Source organism: Corylus avellana, chromosome 3 (assembly GCF_965113065.1).
Source record: "Corylus avellana chromosome 3, dhCorAvel1.hap1.2, whole genome shotgun sequence".
Classification (NCBI taxonomy): domain Eukaryota; kingdom Viridiplantae; phylum Streptophyta; class Magnoliopsida; order Fagales; family Betulaceae; genus Corylus; species Corylus avellana.
In genome coordinates this window covers 970,371-988,434 of record NC_142492.1, presented here as the reverse complement: position 1 = coordinate 988,434, position 18,064 = coordinate 970,371, and the positions used below count along the sequence as shown (strand labels likewise).

The 18,064-nt window shown below is 36.4% G+C and overlaps 2 protein-coding genes across 3 annotated transcripts; one reads left to right on the top strand and one right to left on the bottom strand.

Moving 5' to 3' along the window:
- The first annotated feature begins 3,408 nt into the window (after nt 1–3,408).
- FLA1 (FASCICLIN-like arabinogalactan 1) lies at nt 3,409–5,266 on the top strand. Its single transcript, XM_059586343.2, has one exon. It carries the CDS (start codon nt 3,679–3,681, stop codon nt 4,930–4,932), a length of 1,254 nt encoding a protein of 417 aa, XP_059442326.1. The 5' UTR covers nt 3,409–3,678; the 3' UTR covers nt 4,933–5,266.
- Nucleotides 5,267–8,604: 3,338 nt separating this feature from the next.
- On the bottom strand, nt 8,605–13,272 carry LOC132175402 (nudix hydrolase 10). 2 transcript variants are annotated; one of them, XM_059587349.2, is made up of 9 exons: nt 13,175–13,272; nt 12,321–12,527; nt 11,759–11,824; nt 11,112–11,249; nt 10,440–10,517; nt 10,302–10,352; nt 10,169–10,203; nt 9,664–9,772; nt 8,605–8,887 (listed from the first exon to the last, which is right to left on the bottom strand). In XM_059587349.2, exons 2-9 carry the CDS (start codon nt 12,483–12,485, stop codon nt 8,675–8,677), a joined length of 855 nt encoding a protein of 284 aa, XP_059443332.1. In that variant the 5' UTR covers nt 12,486–12,527; nt 13,175–13,272; the 3' UTR covers nt 8,605–8,674. The 2 variants fall into 2 exon arrangements, with proteins under 2 accessions (XP_059443332.1, XP_059443333.1); XM_059587350.2 differs by lacking the exon at nt 11,759–11,824.
- Nucleotides 13,273–18,064: the final 4,792 nt, after the last annotated feature.

Sequence of the window (18,064 nt, the reverse complement as noted above, 5' to 3'; positions counted from 1 at the left end):
TTTTGCGGCAATGTCAAATACTTTGGGTTAGGCTTGTAGCGTCATCGCTGACTTGAAAAGCTCATCAATATGAAATATATTGTTACGATCTTAAGTATCCCATATTGATTAAATGCAGTTTTACCGTGTATATAAGCTCTCGAGTACTATTATCTTGCAAGTTAGTTTTCGAGAACGAATTTTATCTGAGGTTTGTATAATTTGGTATTAAACCTACTTCACAGATTACGTTTTAAAATGCACTTTTAAATGATTCATATTTTGTTTAAAAGGCCTAAGAAATCATAGGGCCAAACAAGACTCTAAATTACCTCTAAAAAAATAATTAGTCCTTGTCCAATTGTTTGCATAAACCTTAAACAAAACAAACATGAATGACTCTGAAGACCTTGGCTCCACCGATTTTATAATTTTGTCATAGTCATCAATTAATCTAGAATTTGTAATTCTATTATCTAATTAAATTAATTAAGTTAATATAACCAAGCCACGAACCGTTGTCGGTGGAGGATACTGCCGACGTAAGATGATCGATCAGCAGCTGTGCACGTGGCACTCTTCTGTACCGCTGTGCCCAGCCTGGCAATACTTGGATTTGCACCCAAATGTCCAACCAAGATGGCTCAAAAAGCCCTCCTGTTTGAGAGAAAACTACAAAATTGCCCCCACCTGAAGTTTTTCCCCTCTCTCGTGCCATTTGGCTTCGATTCGCCGACAAACCAGTCTGACAACTAGTCAGTCAAATCAACGGTGCCAAGATTCTTTATCTAGCGGTCAATAGTTTAACGGTAGTGATTTCTTTTGTTTTTTATGTTTGGGTCATAAAAGGCTGTACAAAGAGCACACAGCAGACGATCTTTGTCAGAAGGTAAATGGGTCCCATAATCTCCTTTCGGACCCACAGTGAACCCACTTTCCAGCGGTGTTGATCAGCTGATATACCATTCTTGCGGTGTGGGCTTGGTGTATTCTATAAGCACTCCTTTTCTGTGTTTTTCTGATAAAAAAGATGGAAAAGCCACGTGATTAGCTTTCACAACGGCTTCTTTACTCATCTCTCAAAGCTTCATTAGATTATTCACCAAGTTAAGCAGCTGTTCTGTTTGCACAAAGGCACGCCCTTTTTTGCCGGCTCAAGTAATTGCACCTTTGTCTAATATTTATGGTTCATATGGACCCTTTTTCTTTCTTTCTTTTTTATTTTTAAAAATTTATCAATTTTGTTATTCGAATTACTAATAATTAAACTAGCGGTGCTCCAACACGTCTCGAGCAACACACTTACTTGTTGGGCAGGCTCTTTTACATTTGTAGCAATTCGAACAGTAAATATGTGAGAGTTCTTATAAGGCTCACTTATCTTAACAGACTTTGACCCATTTATTGGGATAGAGGAGACTCATAAAGGGGATTCAGATCCCCTTAATTCTATAAAATATGAGATGTTCAAATTTTAAAATTGAAGCCCTCCATTACATTTAACGGTCCAAATAAATGCAGAAGTTTATGTGTTATCGAAGCAAGTGATCAGTTTGGCATGATCTCTATCCTCATAAAAGTTATCTTACCTTTGCTGTTCAAATTGTTGGAGATTCATATCCAAATTTTGTTTTCTTTCATTTAATTTAGTCTATTAAATTAATATATATTTTAAAAATATGTAATTTTCATCTATATTCTTAATAAAAACATGTTATTAGCACATATATTTTAAAAGGGAAAATGATAAAGGCATAACTTAAACTCAACTTTAGCACAACTTTTCTCTTTAAGTTTTTTTTTTTAAAAAAAAAAACTGCATGTGAAGGAGAGAGAGAGAGCCCCTAAACTAGAAAGAGAGAGACATTTGGTCTAGAAGTTAGGCCAAAGTTAAATTTAAGTTGTGGCTGTATCACACCTCTTTTAAAAAAATATACATAAAAAAATCAGATACATATGCTTTATGTATTGCATATTACGCCATTGACGCCCCAATTAGTGAAAGATTAAGTTTTAGAATTAAACAAATAAGATTTGTCACTTTCAACACATGGGGCTACCCCTTCATGTTTTATTAATGGGAGTAGGATCATAGTGGGGACGTGGAGTTTGTTTGTCTCTACTCGTTGAAGAAGAGAGATCTTCCTAGAACCGACATAGATTTGAGAGTTAATTAATCTTTAATTATATACGGAATCACAATTGATTTCGTTTTTTTTAAAAAAAAAAAAAAATTAATTAATTAAATTTGTAAGGACTTCATTAACTAAACGGTCAAGTTGAATCACAATTGATTTCGTTTTTTTTAAAAAATAAAAATAAAAAATAAAATTAATTAATTAAATTTGTAAGGACTTCATTAACTAAACGGTCAAGTTAAGCCGACAAAGATAGTGCTAATAAACTAAATATTAATAAGAGAACAAAGAATAAATTTAAATAGCATCCTACGTATACTCTTTTTAAAGTATTGGATTCAATTTACCAATTCAAAGAAAGGAATTTCAAAAAAGAGAAAAAAAAAAGGTACCAGAAGTGGTTGATCATAAACACATGAAAGCAACTGCAAACCTCCAATTATAAGCCACTAATGCTATTAATTACATTTTTACTTTACAATTATTTCGTAATGATAATGTAGTAGTCTTAATTAACTTTTCGATCAATCATTATTAAAAGAAAATAAAAATTTTGAAGAGCGGGTTGTAAGCACAAAGGCTTGGTTGAAGGCTTTGATCCCCCCAAAAATGTACTTTTTATGATATAGACTCTCAAAAATTAATTTCCTCTCTTAACCTTCTTTTTTTGTTTTTTAGTTTTCGCTTATAATTGGTTGTAATTGTCACATCAATATTGTAGGATAATTATAGAATAAAAATAACGATTTCTAGCATATTTCTCTATTCCAATTATATATAGGAAAAAATACTTATTTAGTTTAGGGAAATGTTAAGTGTTTTTCTGGTCTTAAGTGAATATTATTTTCTAAAAATCAGGTCAGAGAAATAAGAGGTTTTTTTTTTTTTTTAATAAATAATATTCACCTAGAATTAGGAGAATACTTAACATTTCCTTCTATAGAGATTATTTTGGACAGATAGCTTAGCCCCAAAATCTCTAAGATACTTTTGATACCCAAGAGATTAGATTGATAGAATTGCAAACCAATAAACTAACAAAGAATGCTATATTTTCTAAAAATATTATCTTAAAAAACACTTATCATTTTTCCCTTCGACAAAAGGACATATTAATTCACCTCACAAACCAATTACCGATTGATAGGGAACTTAACCAATTGTGAAATTATAAATATATATATATATATATATATATATATATATGAAGAGACCAACATAAATAATTCATATTAACCCCTAAAATGATTAATTTAAATTATGTATAATCATTAATCAAAACCAAAGCGCAAATATCACTTAACCCCAAAAAGAGACAAACATAAATAGGCCCCGTGTGATCGTGAAACAACGAAGTCCCTAACGCCAACACAAACGTCACACGCCAAACACAGTGGCTCGCCTGTAATTTAACGACACCCCGAGCCTCATTTCTCTTCGTGCTCTCACTCTATTTCCACTGTCTCTTTCCTTTGTACTCCCTAAAAGCACACAGATATCACAGTTCAGCTTCGCACTTCTCATCTCCGAAACGCAGCGTTTCCCCGATCCAAAAGCGACAATGCAGCTCCGGCAATATCCGGCCAGGACCGCCGGAACTCTTCCTTTCCTTCTCCTCCTCGTCCTGGCCTTCTTCGCCACGGCCCACGCGCACAACATCACGCGCATCCTGGCCAAGTTCCCGGAGTTCTCTACCTTCAACCACTACCTGACGGTGACTCACCTCGCCGGTGAGATCAACCGACGCACCACCATCACCGTCTGCGCCGTCGACAATGCCGCCATGTCCTCCCTCCTCGCCAAGCACCTACCGCTCTACTCCCTCAAGAACGTCCTCTCTCTACACGTCCTCCTGGACTACTTCGACGCCAAGAAGCTCCACCAGATCACCAACGGCACAGCCTTAGCCGCCACGCTCTTCCAGGCCACTGGCTCCGCTCCAGGCTCCACCGGCTTCGTCAACATCACTGACCTCAAAGGTGGAAAAGTCGGTTTTGCCCCCGAGAACAGTGAACTAATCGACGCCTACTTCGTCAAGGGCGTGGAGGGAATCAAATATAACATCTCCGTCATCCAGATCAGCAAGATCCTCCCGTCCGAAGTGGCCGCAGCTCCCACTCCGGGCCCCGCTGCCGTAAACCTCACCTCCGCCATGTCCGCTCACGGCTGCAAGGTCTTCGCCGACACGCTGCTGACCATCCCCGACGCTGAGAAGACATTTCAGGACGGGGTTGACGGAGGTATGACGGTGTTCTGCCCTGTCGACGACGTGTTCAAGGCATTTCTGCCGAAGTACAAGAACCTGACGGCCAGCGGGAAGACGTCGCTGCTCGAGTACCACGGCGTTCCGGTGTACCAATCCATGGCGACGCTGAAGTCCAACAACGGCGTTATGAACACGTTGGCCACCGACGGAGCGAAGAAGTTCGATTTCACGGTACAGAACGACGGCGAGGACGTGACGCTGCAGACAAAGATCGTGACGGCGAAGATCACCGGCACGCTTCTCGACGAGGATCCCCTTGCGATCTACACGATCAACAAGGTGTTGCTGCCGAAGGAGCTGTTCAAGGCCGAGGCCCCGACTCCGGCTCCGGCGCCGTCGCCTGACGAGGCAGCTGACGCGCCAAAGAGTAGCAAGAAGAAGAAGAAGGCAGCTTCGTCGCCGGCTGACAGTGCGGACTCGCCGGCCAATTCCCCGGATGAGGATCCAGCGGATCAGACCGCGGACGAGAACGGAGCCGTTAGATTTGACGGAAAGGGATTCGGATCTTTGGTCCTCTGCGTGTGGCTACTAGTGGTTACAGTGCTGTAAGTCTTTTGTTTTTTTATTTTTTTAATTATTTTTTTTGTTTTTACTTTTTCTGAGGAACCAAATAATTGAGAGGACATTGTGGAGTAATTTAATTAGCTCTGTAATATGGAAAAAAAAACAAAAAAACAAAAATTGTCTTATTTTCTTATATTGTTTGTATTGTGTGGATTTTTCTTTTTCTTTTTTCTTTTTCTCAGAGAGAATTTCCTACATTTGTAACTTTACTTTTATTGGTGTATCCTTGATGAGATTTTATGATTAGCCATAATTGCTGGAGCTTGGAGATTTATTTATTTGTGCGATTCTCTTCTGAGCTTTTGCCAAATGTGAATCTTTTGGGCAAAGGTTAAAACATACTAATTACTTTGTACTTGTGTTTCTTCTCGAGTTTTGAACACTTTTAGCATCTCGGTTAGAGGAAAAGCAACCCAATCTATTCAATTGTTGATCATCTTCCATCACATGATATATGTCAGTGAAAAATGCTTTACTATATCGCTACCCAAAGACACTATAGGTGAGTAGGAGATTTTTCATTTCACGTGAAATCGAGATAAACTATTTTATAGTCCGGATTATTTCTTAAAATTGTCTTTGAATGCTTCACATGATTACATCTACTAAATGGAATAGGATGTTCTCAGTTTCTTTTGAAATAAAGATAGTTATTTTATGGTTAAGATTTTATTCTTTTTAATCTACCGGTATATATAATGCGACGAGGTAATCTCAAGGGGTTAGCTCAATTGGTAAGAGATTTGGTTTTTGTGGTAATTCATGAGGTCTAAGTTAATCTCTTTGGATCCAAAACAATTTTTTGACGCTGGTCCGCTGAAAAAGCCCAAGTATTATCCCATCCTTATGGAAAAGGCGCTTTACACGAGTAGGTTTACCTAACATGTAGGTGTACACAAAATAAAATCTTACACTATAAAATCTGAGAAAAGGTGCATGTGATGGTAAATTGGTGGGGTATTTGAGGAAGGAAAAGGAGTACATTTTGTTTCTTCTGATTGACATTGTATGAGAAAGCAATCAAGCCTGGGAGACACAAACTGTGATGGTAGTGGAGAGTCTGGAGACTTCTAATAAGAAAAAAGCATAATGTCCCCTTTCATAGACACTGTGATTCACGCGCATCCTGTCCGGATCGTAAAATTATTCTGAATTATGATGGAATATTCATATATATATATATATATATATATATATATATATAGCACCAACTTAATTAACGAAATGTTCTCCAAAGTCGAGAATTAAATTTGGATGAGGGTGAAAAAGAAAAAAAAGAAGTAAAGTTAGTATTAAAATTAGCTTATTTCTGATGACCATTCATGTAGTTCCAATCGATTTTACTTTAGTAATTACCCAGGGGGTCAGAGTTGTTCTCATATGAAAACTCATATATTTCTTCCTAGTGGTATATGCCTACATATTTCGATAGAGACGATTCATAAAATTGGTTATAATAATACATACACCATGTAGATTTCACTTTAGATTCAAACTTCGTTGTTGAAGTTACGCAACAATAAATAGTGCACTTTTTGGCACCTTCCACTTTCAATGCATCACTTAAAGCTGGCGGGCGTCGAAAAATATTAGAAACTATATTTTTATTCTGCATCATTGATGTATTAGAACACTAACCAGCAATCAAACTATTGCAACAAGAAAAAAGATACGCGTTGCTAATGCACGACGACTTTCAAACTCGTGCGCTCGCCCGTCACTTATTGAGCGCACTAGTCGCCTATTTGTTAGCGCAACGACTTTCTATATATATATATATGTCTTTCATTTAGTTGAGATACTTGTCATATCAATGACCAAAGTTGAAATACATGTGATATTGGCAAGGAGTAAAGAGACAAAGAAGCAATTCAAAAATCTTAAGGAACCGCAAGAAACCCCCATGAAAGACAACCAACACTGCCAGGTAGAGGATAACGTGGAGGATAATAGATTTGGGACAAGCCTCTTTCTGCTACCTGACACACTCTCTCTCTCTCTCTCTCTTACATCAACTCGCAACACATACACCGAATGCATTATCATCAAATTTTTAAAAGATTATAATTTTAAAATTTTTACTTATATTAATCTATCTAGACTTACACCCATCAACAATACACTACTTATTTAAGACAGTTAATTTATTTTTTTATATAATATGTAAATTTAATACGAAATTAACAAATTAATGTAGTTAGATTTGACCCGTTTAATTAAATGAATTAGATTTAAAATAATGATACTCATGTCAAATCCGACATGCAAACGCAAATAATTATCTTACAAAAGTAGAAGTGCTGCTAACAAGAAAGAAGGATTTATTAGAAACTATTTCAAATCAAGAAAATATATGTGTTCTCTCATCTGTGTTAGACCTGAAAACACCATGCACACAGCTTACAACAAAGCAGCGAATGAAAAAGCTGATATCATGCTGGGAAATAACAAGATTTGCAGAGAAGATGAAGCAGAAAAGTTGTTATAAGGCACGTATTCGTAGGTAGCGGGAGGAGGGTATCCGTAGGTAGCCGGAGGAGAGTATCCGTTGGTAGCTGGAGGAGGGTTTTGGCAACACTGAACAACCGGAGTTGGCGGGCATCCTCCTTTAGGCTGCTGTGGTGGTGGTGGTGGCGGTGGCGGTGCTCCATATAAGGGAAAGTCAGGAAGCGGTGGGGCTGGCGGCAGCGGAGTTCCATATGAAGGATAGCCAGGGACAGGTGGGGCTGGTGTGTGGCATGGATACTGACAGATTGTGCAGTTCAGACAAGCAACTGGTGAAGCCATGACATCCTTAGAAACATCCCCCGACTCTGAACAACCATGGTTGAGCAGAGACAGCCATATTGCTATAAGAAACAAGACTTTTGCTAAAACCATACTTCTTCTTCTTCTTCTTTCCCTCTAGAAAGTCAATTTTTACAGAAGAAAATATAAAGGGAGAACTAGAGAGGCTGCACCTTAAGAGCTATAAAGGTTTTCAGATGACTCAACAATACCCTTGTTCAGATTTATAACCCCCAGTGCCCTGTTTTGTTTTGGACCTTCCACCTTTCTCTTCTGCATTCCGGATTTGATGCCGCATGGCATACCATCTGTCATAATGATGTACAAGTTGCATATAACTACATACAAACGACATAATTTCTTTTGAGTAATGTTTCATGCTACACCTCCATCTCATTCGACCACTCTCGTCTCATTGAGTTGATGTAATAATGCTCAATATGTACTTGATCACTCCCGTCTCATTGGGTTGATGTAATAATGCACAATGGGATTGATATGTAGTATGTAGCATTACTCAATGCTCATTTCTTTCCTCATTTTCATTTTTTCTTTAAATTATTGAATTATACTTATTTTAAAAATTTAAACTAATAAGAAAGATTTGATCCATGCATTAATAATAAGAGGGCCTAATATGCGTAATATTTAATTAAAATAAGAGGTGAATGATAAAAACAATGTTTAAACTAATGGAAAAGATTTAAATAATTTCTTTTTAAGAGCCTTACATCACCCTGCAGTGCAAACTCTCATGTGCTAATAATAAACGTTCCTGATTTATGTGATGGAGGTAGAAAATTAGAAGAACACGAAAACAGAAAAACCAAATGCACTCTGAATCTGATAATAGAGCAAAGAGGAGCATTTTATTGATCAGAATAATCAAATAATATGGGTAATAGGGAATTGATACAACAAATATCAATTCTATTCTCATCTAGGCCTGATCAGAAGAAGCTAGGTAGTTGTTCAGATCCCGGCTGTTCAAATATAGACAGCTCAATTTGTCATTGAAAAATGAAGTTACAGGTATCTGTGATAATCCAGTGTAGTCACCCTGTACCTTTGCCAAGCATATGTCAGTAATGTACTTGAAAAGCTCGTGCTGCTGGGCAAAAGGTTGAGCTGCATATTCCTCAAACGGCATCCACTAAGGAGAAAAAAATGTTGACCATGCCAAAAAATATGTATCAGTCAGTTATGGCATGCATTGTGAGAGCAGGCTCATTCAAATTATCAAAACAAAAAGCATTAATGGCTTGCAGCATGAGTATAGGGGGTTCCAAGTGGCTGATCTCAGCATGGTCTTTTTTAAAAAAAAATTAAAAAAAAAAAATGAAGTAAATAGCTGACACCAAACTCAAAGTTTTCATCTAGAGCTCACCTGTGTTAAGCCCTGTTTTGGCAACCATGGGCAGGAATGTTAAGTCATATTTCATGCATAAAAATAAGCTCTATTTTGGCAGCCCAAAACAGAGGAGGAAAGGAACCAAGCCATTTATGATCGTTTTTCCATTTCTTTGGTATTTTCATTTTGTAACCATATTCTAGTATCCTAAATAAACATAGACTAGTAGAAATAACCAACCATTGTTCTTGTCACCCGGAAGAATTACTTTGGAATTCTTTCTTGAACTTATTGGCTATTTAGGTTTTCAATTTGATATTGCCTAAGGATCTTCTTGGGGAAAGTTTCCTTTAAATGCAAGGCATTGACACCTACATGTACTGTGCGTGTGTGGAACAAAGGAGTGAAATTTCTCCCTGCTTTGAGCTCAAGTGTTTCTCATGTTAATTTTTTTTCCGGCATTATTAGTTCTCCTTTGTCAAAGACAATACTTTGAAACCATATGGGCACCAAGTTTGTTGCTGGGACAAGCTTGTTAGCAAAAAAATCATTCATTTACATTGTCAACCAAGAATTACCTGGGCTGCCTCAATCTCGAGTTCTTGCGTCTGAATGTCAAAGGATAGAGGACGCATCATGCAAATGAAAAATAGATCTGACTTTTCAAAGAACATCTTGTGTGATTGCCTGAAAGATAAAAAAGAAAGGGACACGAATGCATGAGGATACTTCAGAAAAATTTGTAACTACTTCAGATAGGCCACAAAGTTTTAGGTTCATTAGCGTAGATATTTGTCGAAAGACATAGCAAGATTGAGCTGAATGCCGTCTAAACCATCAATGCCAGCTTGTTGATTTCAGTTGTACTTCCATAAAATTTTATAAGTAGGACTTTTGTCCCCTTCTATTCCCCCAAAATGGATGCGGCTTTTGAAATCACTAATGGATTTGAGATAGATATATTACAGCATTAAAATCACCCTTGGATTTTACTTTCATATGCAATATATCACATTCTATAGCCGCTAATATTAAATACATGTTTAGTTCAAAGACATATTTGGGAGAATAAAACCTTTATACCTGAATGCCAGTATCTCCAGAAATTCCGTTTCAATCTGAAGCAGTAAAAACCAGTCTGTTTAAGAAGACTATCATACCAGCACATAATTTAGAAGGTACTAACAACATTTATTGATATATATTCAACACTTACTCCTGTTTCTTCTTCTACTTCTCTTTTGGCTGCCATAAAAATATTCTCACCCTGTAGATTGAAGAGCTCCTTTAATGATTGATAACAAAATACATTTAGTTTTCAAATAAAGGAAAAGAATCTTGGTTAAGTACATACCTCATCAACAGTCCCAGTAGGGATTTTCCACACACCTGTTCCTTGGAACCTACCACTCTTTTCCTGAACTACAAGCACCTAGCAAAGAGGGGGTGCGGGGGAGAGAGAGAGAATCAAAATCAGCAATAGAGGAAAAAAGGGTTGACAAATCTCAATTAAAAACAAAGACTGACAGAACTACCTATAAACAAAAGCTGACTTTGAGAAGGAGGATGCTTTGTTGGGTTAAACCGATAATCAAGAGAAAAGAGAATGTCAAAAAAATAAAAAAAGACAAAGAAGTGTCCAAGTTTCTAAAACATCATATCAACAAAGTGAGAGCAAGCTACACTAAGCTGCTGTATATGGATATTAAAGATCTTGTTAGATTGCTTGACACCATTAGATAACCGCATTGCTGATAGATACCACGTAAATTATTTCCATTAGACAGAAAACCTTAAAGCCCCATTTTTTAGAGTCATGCTATTTATCTTTTCCAGCAACGAAAAGAACTCGGTATCACAAAAAGTTTTTGAATTTCCTTGCGAATGTCAGAACCAGTGCTCAAAATTTCAATCTCTTGACAGTGACCAATGTTTAAATGCCCCAGGGAGGACATTTTCTATGAGATACTGTATGTTTATCCACAACGATTAGGATAATATTAGTAAATACAGAGGAAGTACCTACCTCTCTTTTATCATTCAAAACAATAGCACCAATACTGACACGGTGTGAAGCATTTGCAGGAATAGTACTAGTGGTTTCAGAAATCCAGCAAACCAGCATCAGGTAATTTGGCTCGGCATGGTGGTACCAAAACCCCTCCTGCCACCATTATAATAGATGCACACAGGGAAATCAATATTCAACAGAACAGATGCATCAATCAACAACGCATGAGATAAAAACTGATCATCAAATTTGAAGTATATGTTTGATGAACTACCTAGATATTAAAAAAAGAAACAGAGACAAAGTTCTATGTTCAAATTTATTTTTTCAGAGTCAAAACAAGTGTCAACAGGACTCTTCTTTAGTGTCCCAGAACCTTTACTCAATCATGTTGGTGCTTCTAGACCTCAATTAGATAACTAGCTCACGCAACACCAAAACCTCAATTAGAAAAAAAGAAAAGAGAGTTAAAACATGAAAAATAAAATATGAAGTTTTCTTCCTTTGAATCTTTCTAATATGTTACACATCTCATTACGTAGCAGATCCAACACGGTCAGTTCACTTAAAGGTACACGCACTGAGGTGCTTATGGTTATAGGGCAATTTGACACCCACTTCTTGCAACTACTTGTTGTCACCACAAAGCAGAAAATAATTACCCCAACTGCAGGTTCAATCAGATTTACAAGCCCAATGGGCAGCTTAATCCAGATGCCCTTCTTGCCCTGTGAAGTAGATTTAAAAATTAATCGGAGCTGACAACGAAAAAAGCCTTTATTTTCATCAACAGATAAGAGTCTGTGTAGCTGACAACCTACTCGGTAAAAGGGGAAAAAGAAAAGGTAAAAAGCATGCTATAGTGAAGATCATAAACTAACCATTATTTTAAAACTTGAGCCACTTCATCCTATTAGATCATTTTTTTTTTTTTTTTGGTGTCAAAATCCACTTAAAAGTTTAAAACCATTGGACTTGTTTTGAATAAAGCATAGGACCTATTATGCAAATGAGATATACAGGGGAAACAAATGCCACCCAAAAATTGAGATAATTTAGATAGCCTGGGTTTACCGACATGCAAGAAGTAAACTAATGACTAACAAACGTATACCAGTTATAAGTTATCATAAAATCAGATAAGCAAATTTACAGTCAAACAAGCAATTGAACAAACTTTCAGACCATTTATCAAGTAATGCAACGTCGAATAAGAATGACAACCTGTTGCCTCCACCTAGAGATTGAAGCTCTGAGAGAAGTAACAAAGACCTCAGAGTCCATGGCCTCCTCCATGTCCACAATGACTCCTCCATGGTTATCATTGGTCGCTGGAAGCAGTTCAGCATGCTCAGTCCCATTTTCCAACACTTGGTCCAGAACCAACATGGTTCCAATCCACAAACAAAGTCCCAAATAAAATAGAACAACCTGAAAAAAAAAAAAAAAAAAAAAATCATAATTTATTGGAGATATACATACCCAAGGCACACCAGCTTAGTCCAAGAATAATGCTATATTAAGAAAAATGTTAGGTGTTTTCCTGGTTCTAAGTAGATATTATTTTCTAAAAATAAGTTGAAGAAATAAGGGTACTTTCTTTTTCACTTGTTAAAAAAATAATATCTACCTAGGACCCGAAGAATACCAGGAGAACACCTAACATTCATTAACCATCTACTCTTATTGTTTATAAATTATACTCGATGTGAGATTCCATCATATGTGAAACTCCAATATAATCCACTCAGACACACCCCAAAAACAACATATTTTCAGCTCCTTGACTGAAATTTTCCTCAAACCAAACCGAAACAAAATCAAAAACTTTAAAACTGAGCAACAACGATAGAAATGGAAAACAACAATAATAAAGATGTTATTGTGGTTGTTATTTCCCTCATCACAGCTAGTGACTAAATAGCAAACGAAAATAATTGATAGATTCCGATAAAGTGCTAAAACCTAAATCACAATCAAAGAAGCTTAAATTCTCATAAATTACGGAAGAAAAAATCACAAAAAAATAAAAAATAAAAAAAATCAGAGTAACATTCTCTATTTTAAAAACTCGCCACCTGAAAGGCTTAGTTCCGAGAGGAAATCAGAGAAATTAGGGTTCTGAAGCAGAGCAATCCAGAGCCAGCCTTCGTTTTCTGTGTGAAAAACGACTGGCTCAGTGTTTGTTTACAGTGAAGCACAGAGCGCTGTGCCATCGGGCTATTTATAAGGACGAAAATGGTGGGTGGAGGGAAGCGGGGAAAGGTACTCTGCGACGGGTGCGCGGTGACGTAGATCCACTTATTTTTTGACCACCAATGGGATCTCTCCAAGGCGCCATGTGGGTCCCGCTCCTTCTGCCGCCTTCTGATTTTGCCCACGTGGATGGCGTTGACGGAACAGAGGGAATAGACCACCATTAGTAAGTGCGTGCGAGGAAGAGTAGATCACGAAGGTAGATGGCGTTATTTACCAATATTATCCTTATCATTCGGAATGATGTGTGAGGACAACAGCGTAATTTCATATAGCCAAATTTGAGACCGACCCCCATATTCAATTTCTTTAGGGAAAATTACAGTTTACCCCCCAAAGTTGTCAGCGATTTGCAATTCCGCCTCCAAAGTTTCAATTTTTACAATCCACCCCCTTAAAGTTTCAATTTTTTTCAATTCAACCATTCCATCAGTCAAAACCGCTTTGACTGACGGAACAGTGATCACGTGCGACGCACGTGATCACTTAAGGCATTTTAGTACCGAAAATGCTCCTCGAATATTATTTTCCACGTTCTGCTGTCAACCACCTCCGAATCTCTTCCATTACAAATCTCCCATTCTTCTCCCTCCATGTTCTGGTGTGCTGCAAGCTCTTTAGAGATTCAACGGTAGATTCTCTCAATCTCTGCGCCACTTTCGTTGCTATTGTCTTCAAATTTTGTTAGTGTATCATTTCCTTCACAAATTTGTCCAATATTTTCGGAATCTATCTGCTTTTCCATCAGGTATTGTTTTTCTTAAGATTTGAAGCATACCCATCTGGTTTCTTAATAATTTATGTCATGGGTTGCCTCCACAGTGTTGTTGCCCCTCTCCCTCGCCGTTGCCTCCAAAAGGAAGAAGATTGATCTTTCCTTGGCCAAATGGCCCAAATCTCACAAAAATGTTGGGATTTTGGCCAGATTCAATCCCAAAACACCTTGGAAACGACAATGGAACTACCAAATTGAAACAATTAAATCCAAGAACCGAAGTCCTTACATTTCATGCATAAACAACCAACCGTAATTCAAAAAAAATCTCAAATTTATCACAACCCAGTACAATGTGAATGATCAAACATATGATTCTAACATCTATTAACATAAATCAACCATCAATTCCGATAAATTAATCTTCTTTGTCGTTGTCGGAGAGGGATCAATCTTCTCTATCGTTGCCGGAGAATGACCTTTGCCGGAGAATCCAAGAATCATTCGTTCAAATGAACAGGGGAACATAGAAACAAAAACGCCTTCTTCCCAAGACTTGCTTTGCCTCTTCCTGCAAGGCCCTTCTCACTCATTCTCGTTTCTTGTTGACCAATAGCAGATCGATCGGTTTGGCATGGAGAAGACGAGGTAGGTGGAGAAGAGGAGGTAGGGATGGGGGCATTTTGGGAAAAAAACAACCAACAGTGATCACGTGACTTACACGTGATCACTGTTCCGTCAGCCAAAGCGGTTTTGACTGACGGAATAGTTGAATTGAAAAAAATTAAAACTTTAAGGGGGTGGATTGCAAAAATTGAAACTTTGGAGGCGGAATTGCAAATCGCTGACAACTTTGGGGGGGTAAACTGTAATTTTCTCATTTCTTTAAATGCATTAAGGGCAACCTCAACATCAACAGTTGTGCGCATAAAGCCTTGAGCATGCAAATGTGTGGGATCGGGCTGTCACATTTATACATTACTTACAAATTTGACATATCTATTAAATAAGTTATAGTTAGGGGTCCGATCTATTTAATTATGAAAATGTTACCTACATTATCGAGTTTATATTTTTAACGTAATAATAAAAATTATTATCATATCAAAATTTTAATAATAATATATTCAAATTTTTAATATTATGCTTAAAAGTATGTATTTGAGAGTGGTAAACATTTTTTCTTTAATTATGAGTCTAGATACAATTCACTTTTAAGTAAATAGATGGAATTAAATATTGAGTATGACACAAATTCGACCCACTCAAGTTTTGGAGGGTAGTTATGAGATTTCGTGATTTTTTTTTTTTTTTTCTAATTAAAAAGGTAGGAATGGGCGACCAGTATAATTTTTATCTTTGGGCGTGATCATCAAGGTTCCCAGTTTAAGCCATAACTACTGTTTTGAAAGACGAGTTCATCACCACAACCCCATCAAAGTATAAGTTGATAAAATTCCTTCTTAGTAGCATTTAGTTCGCAGATTATTATTGTAAGCGAATTCGAACATGTAAACCACTAGAAAGAAAAGAAATGAGGAATTGAACCTTATTCATGTTGCTTTAACTCCACGGGTGAAGTAAAACAGCACGCTGACGTGCCACGCACACCAGTGTAAACTTTTTTTATTGGCGTGCTAGCGTGCTCTATATCACGGTCCTAACTCCACTATCACCTTGGTGTACCCCAATAATAAATGTTGGAGTGACTGGCAACTCCCTTTGTAACTACAATTAAACGGCGGACTTTTCAGGCGTATTGGTCACGTTGTGATGAGGAGAATCTTGACCGTTTGTTTGTTTGTGAATTGTGAGGAGTCTTTGAGCTTCTAGTTCTAGTACTACTACTGTTGATAGTTTGAATAATGATTAATTATGATTTATTATCCAGTCAAGTCCATGAAGTTTGAATTTCTGAATTTTCAGTCATAATCGGTGTTCTTTGTAGTTTAGTGAAGCTTATTTCTTTTCCCGAATAATTACTCATTTGATAAACCCTAATAAATAATAATGTGTTTTGAATACTGTTCTTTGTTTTTATTTTTGTTTATTGATAGAAGATTTAAAAGGTTTAGCATGTTTGGAATGTGATTGAAAAATAGAGCTTTTAAAGTAAAAAAAAAAAAGCTTTATTTTTAAGTTTTTTTCATAAGTTTTTCTTTTTTTTAGAGTAACAAAAAAAAATATTCTGAATTTTTTAACAACTTGTTGTTTGACACAATTTTTTTATGTACTAAAAATACTTTTTTAAGCACAGTAAGATGATTTTAAATGGGCTTTTAATCAAAATTAACATTTTTCAATCTTAATTCTCTATTTTTATCTAGGAGTCATTGTTCGATTAATACAAGATAAAAAAATACAAGTAAATACTCTTACTATTAAATACCTTTGCTCTAAAAAGAGATTGTTCTTCTTTAATAGAATATTGAAGGAGAAAGACAACAAACAACAAAGACATTAAAAAAAAAAACTGGAATTTGATTCTTTCCATTTCAAATAAAAATAGAGAATACCCATTTCATAATCAATATTTTATTTTGTTGTATCTAACAGTGTGCATAATATCACGTTATGAATAAGTTGTCATGTGGCATCATATCGTTAGATGTAACAAAATACAATATTAATCACGTCATTTAAAAATTTAAAATAATGTAATATCTTTTTTTTTAAAACAATAATCTTTAAGATTTCATTAATAGAAGATCAATAGTATAACAACTCTTACATCACAAAGCTATATATATAACATAGCCAACAGATTATGAAATTACAAAGTCATAGCTACAATTAGAAAATTCTTACAATCAAATATTATCTATGACATCAGCTTCCGCTAACCTATATACAACTTCAGTTATGAAACAGATCTGATTCGGACAGACTAAGAGTCTGTTTGGGATTGCGTTTGAAGGGCTTAAAAGTGCTTTTAAGACTCAAAAAGCCTGTTTGAAGAAAAAAGTACTCGTTTGGTAAAAAAATTAAAAGAGCTTTTAAGGGTCCAAAAAGCCAAAAAATGGTCAAAACGCACTTTTGGCAAAAGCTTAAAAATGAAGCTTTTGCCCAAAAGCTCTTTTTGACTTAAAAGTTCTATTTCTTAAACGCAATCCCAAATAGGCTCTAAATATAAGATATAAGTAGCCCAAAGTTCCAAAACTTTATTTTTCGGACGTGAGAGATAATCTCTCACATCAATCAACTCATCCTCAACCCAAAGGTCAGGAAAAAAAAACACACTTTTTCAACGCAAATACCAGGACAAAAGAACAAAAATAAAATCAAAGCTAAAAAAAAAAAACAAAAACCCCACCATTAGCAGCAGCGGAGGAGCATGACACTGTAGACATCTCCGAGAAGGCACGCTCATTTAGTAGATCTGACGAAGAGGAATAGATTTGAGTATGAAAAACTAAATGTAGATCTAGATCTAAAATAATATAATATATTGTACACCATTAAATACAATAAAATAAAATCTTGAACATAAAACGACTCGATTCAATTGCCTAGTCCAAACCAAAATGGTTGGTAGCCCACACCCAAATGGTTGGCAGCCCATGATGGGGTGGGATTTGATTTCACAAATGTGGAGTTAGGGTCCAAGTGCATTGTAAAAGTTGTAGGCCAGAAAATCAAAAAAGTCGTCGCAGATGGGACCAGGAAAGGAATTTGATTGAACCCCATTATGCTTGCCACCGGGAAGCACGAAACGCTAAGGTCTTAAGCCATATGTTCACAACTATCATCACCTTTGAATAACTGTCGAGTAATATTTGAATTCTATGGATATTCAAAGTCACACAGCTCCTATACATTCCCACTAATATCATCTGGTTCCTATTAAGGCTTTGTTTGGCAACCGGGTCAGATGCCTAGATACTGTTTATGCATCTGACCATCCCAGAAAATTTGAATTTTCAACTTTTTTCTCAATGCAAATTGACGATTTTACCCTCCTTCCAATTTCTTCTCTCTTGTTAATTTGTTGTTTTTT

Bases quoted from the DNA above. Each gene is read 5' to 3' on its own strand.
- FLA1 (XM_059586343.2), top strand. From the start codon at position 3,679: ATGCAGCTCCGGCAATATCCGGCCAGGACCGCCGGAACTCTTCCTTTC.
- LOC132175402 (XM_059587349.2), bottom strand. From the start codon at position 12,485: ATGTTGGTTCTGGACCAAGTGTTGGAAAATGGGACTGAGCATGCTGAA. The intron at 11,250-11,758 runs GTAATTATTTTC...TAATGGTGGCAG, and splicing joins TGATTGAACCTGCAGTTGGG to GAGGGGTTTTGGTACCACCA. The intron at 9,773-10,168 runs GTATAAAGGTTT...TTTATCTTTCAG, and splicing joins CTGGAGATACTGGCATTCAG to GCAATCACACAAGATGTTCT.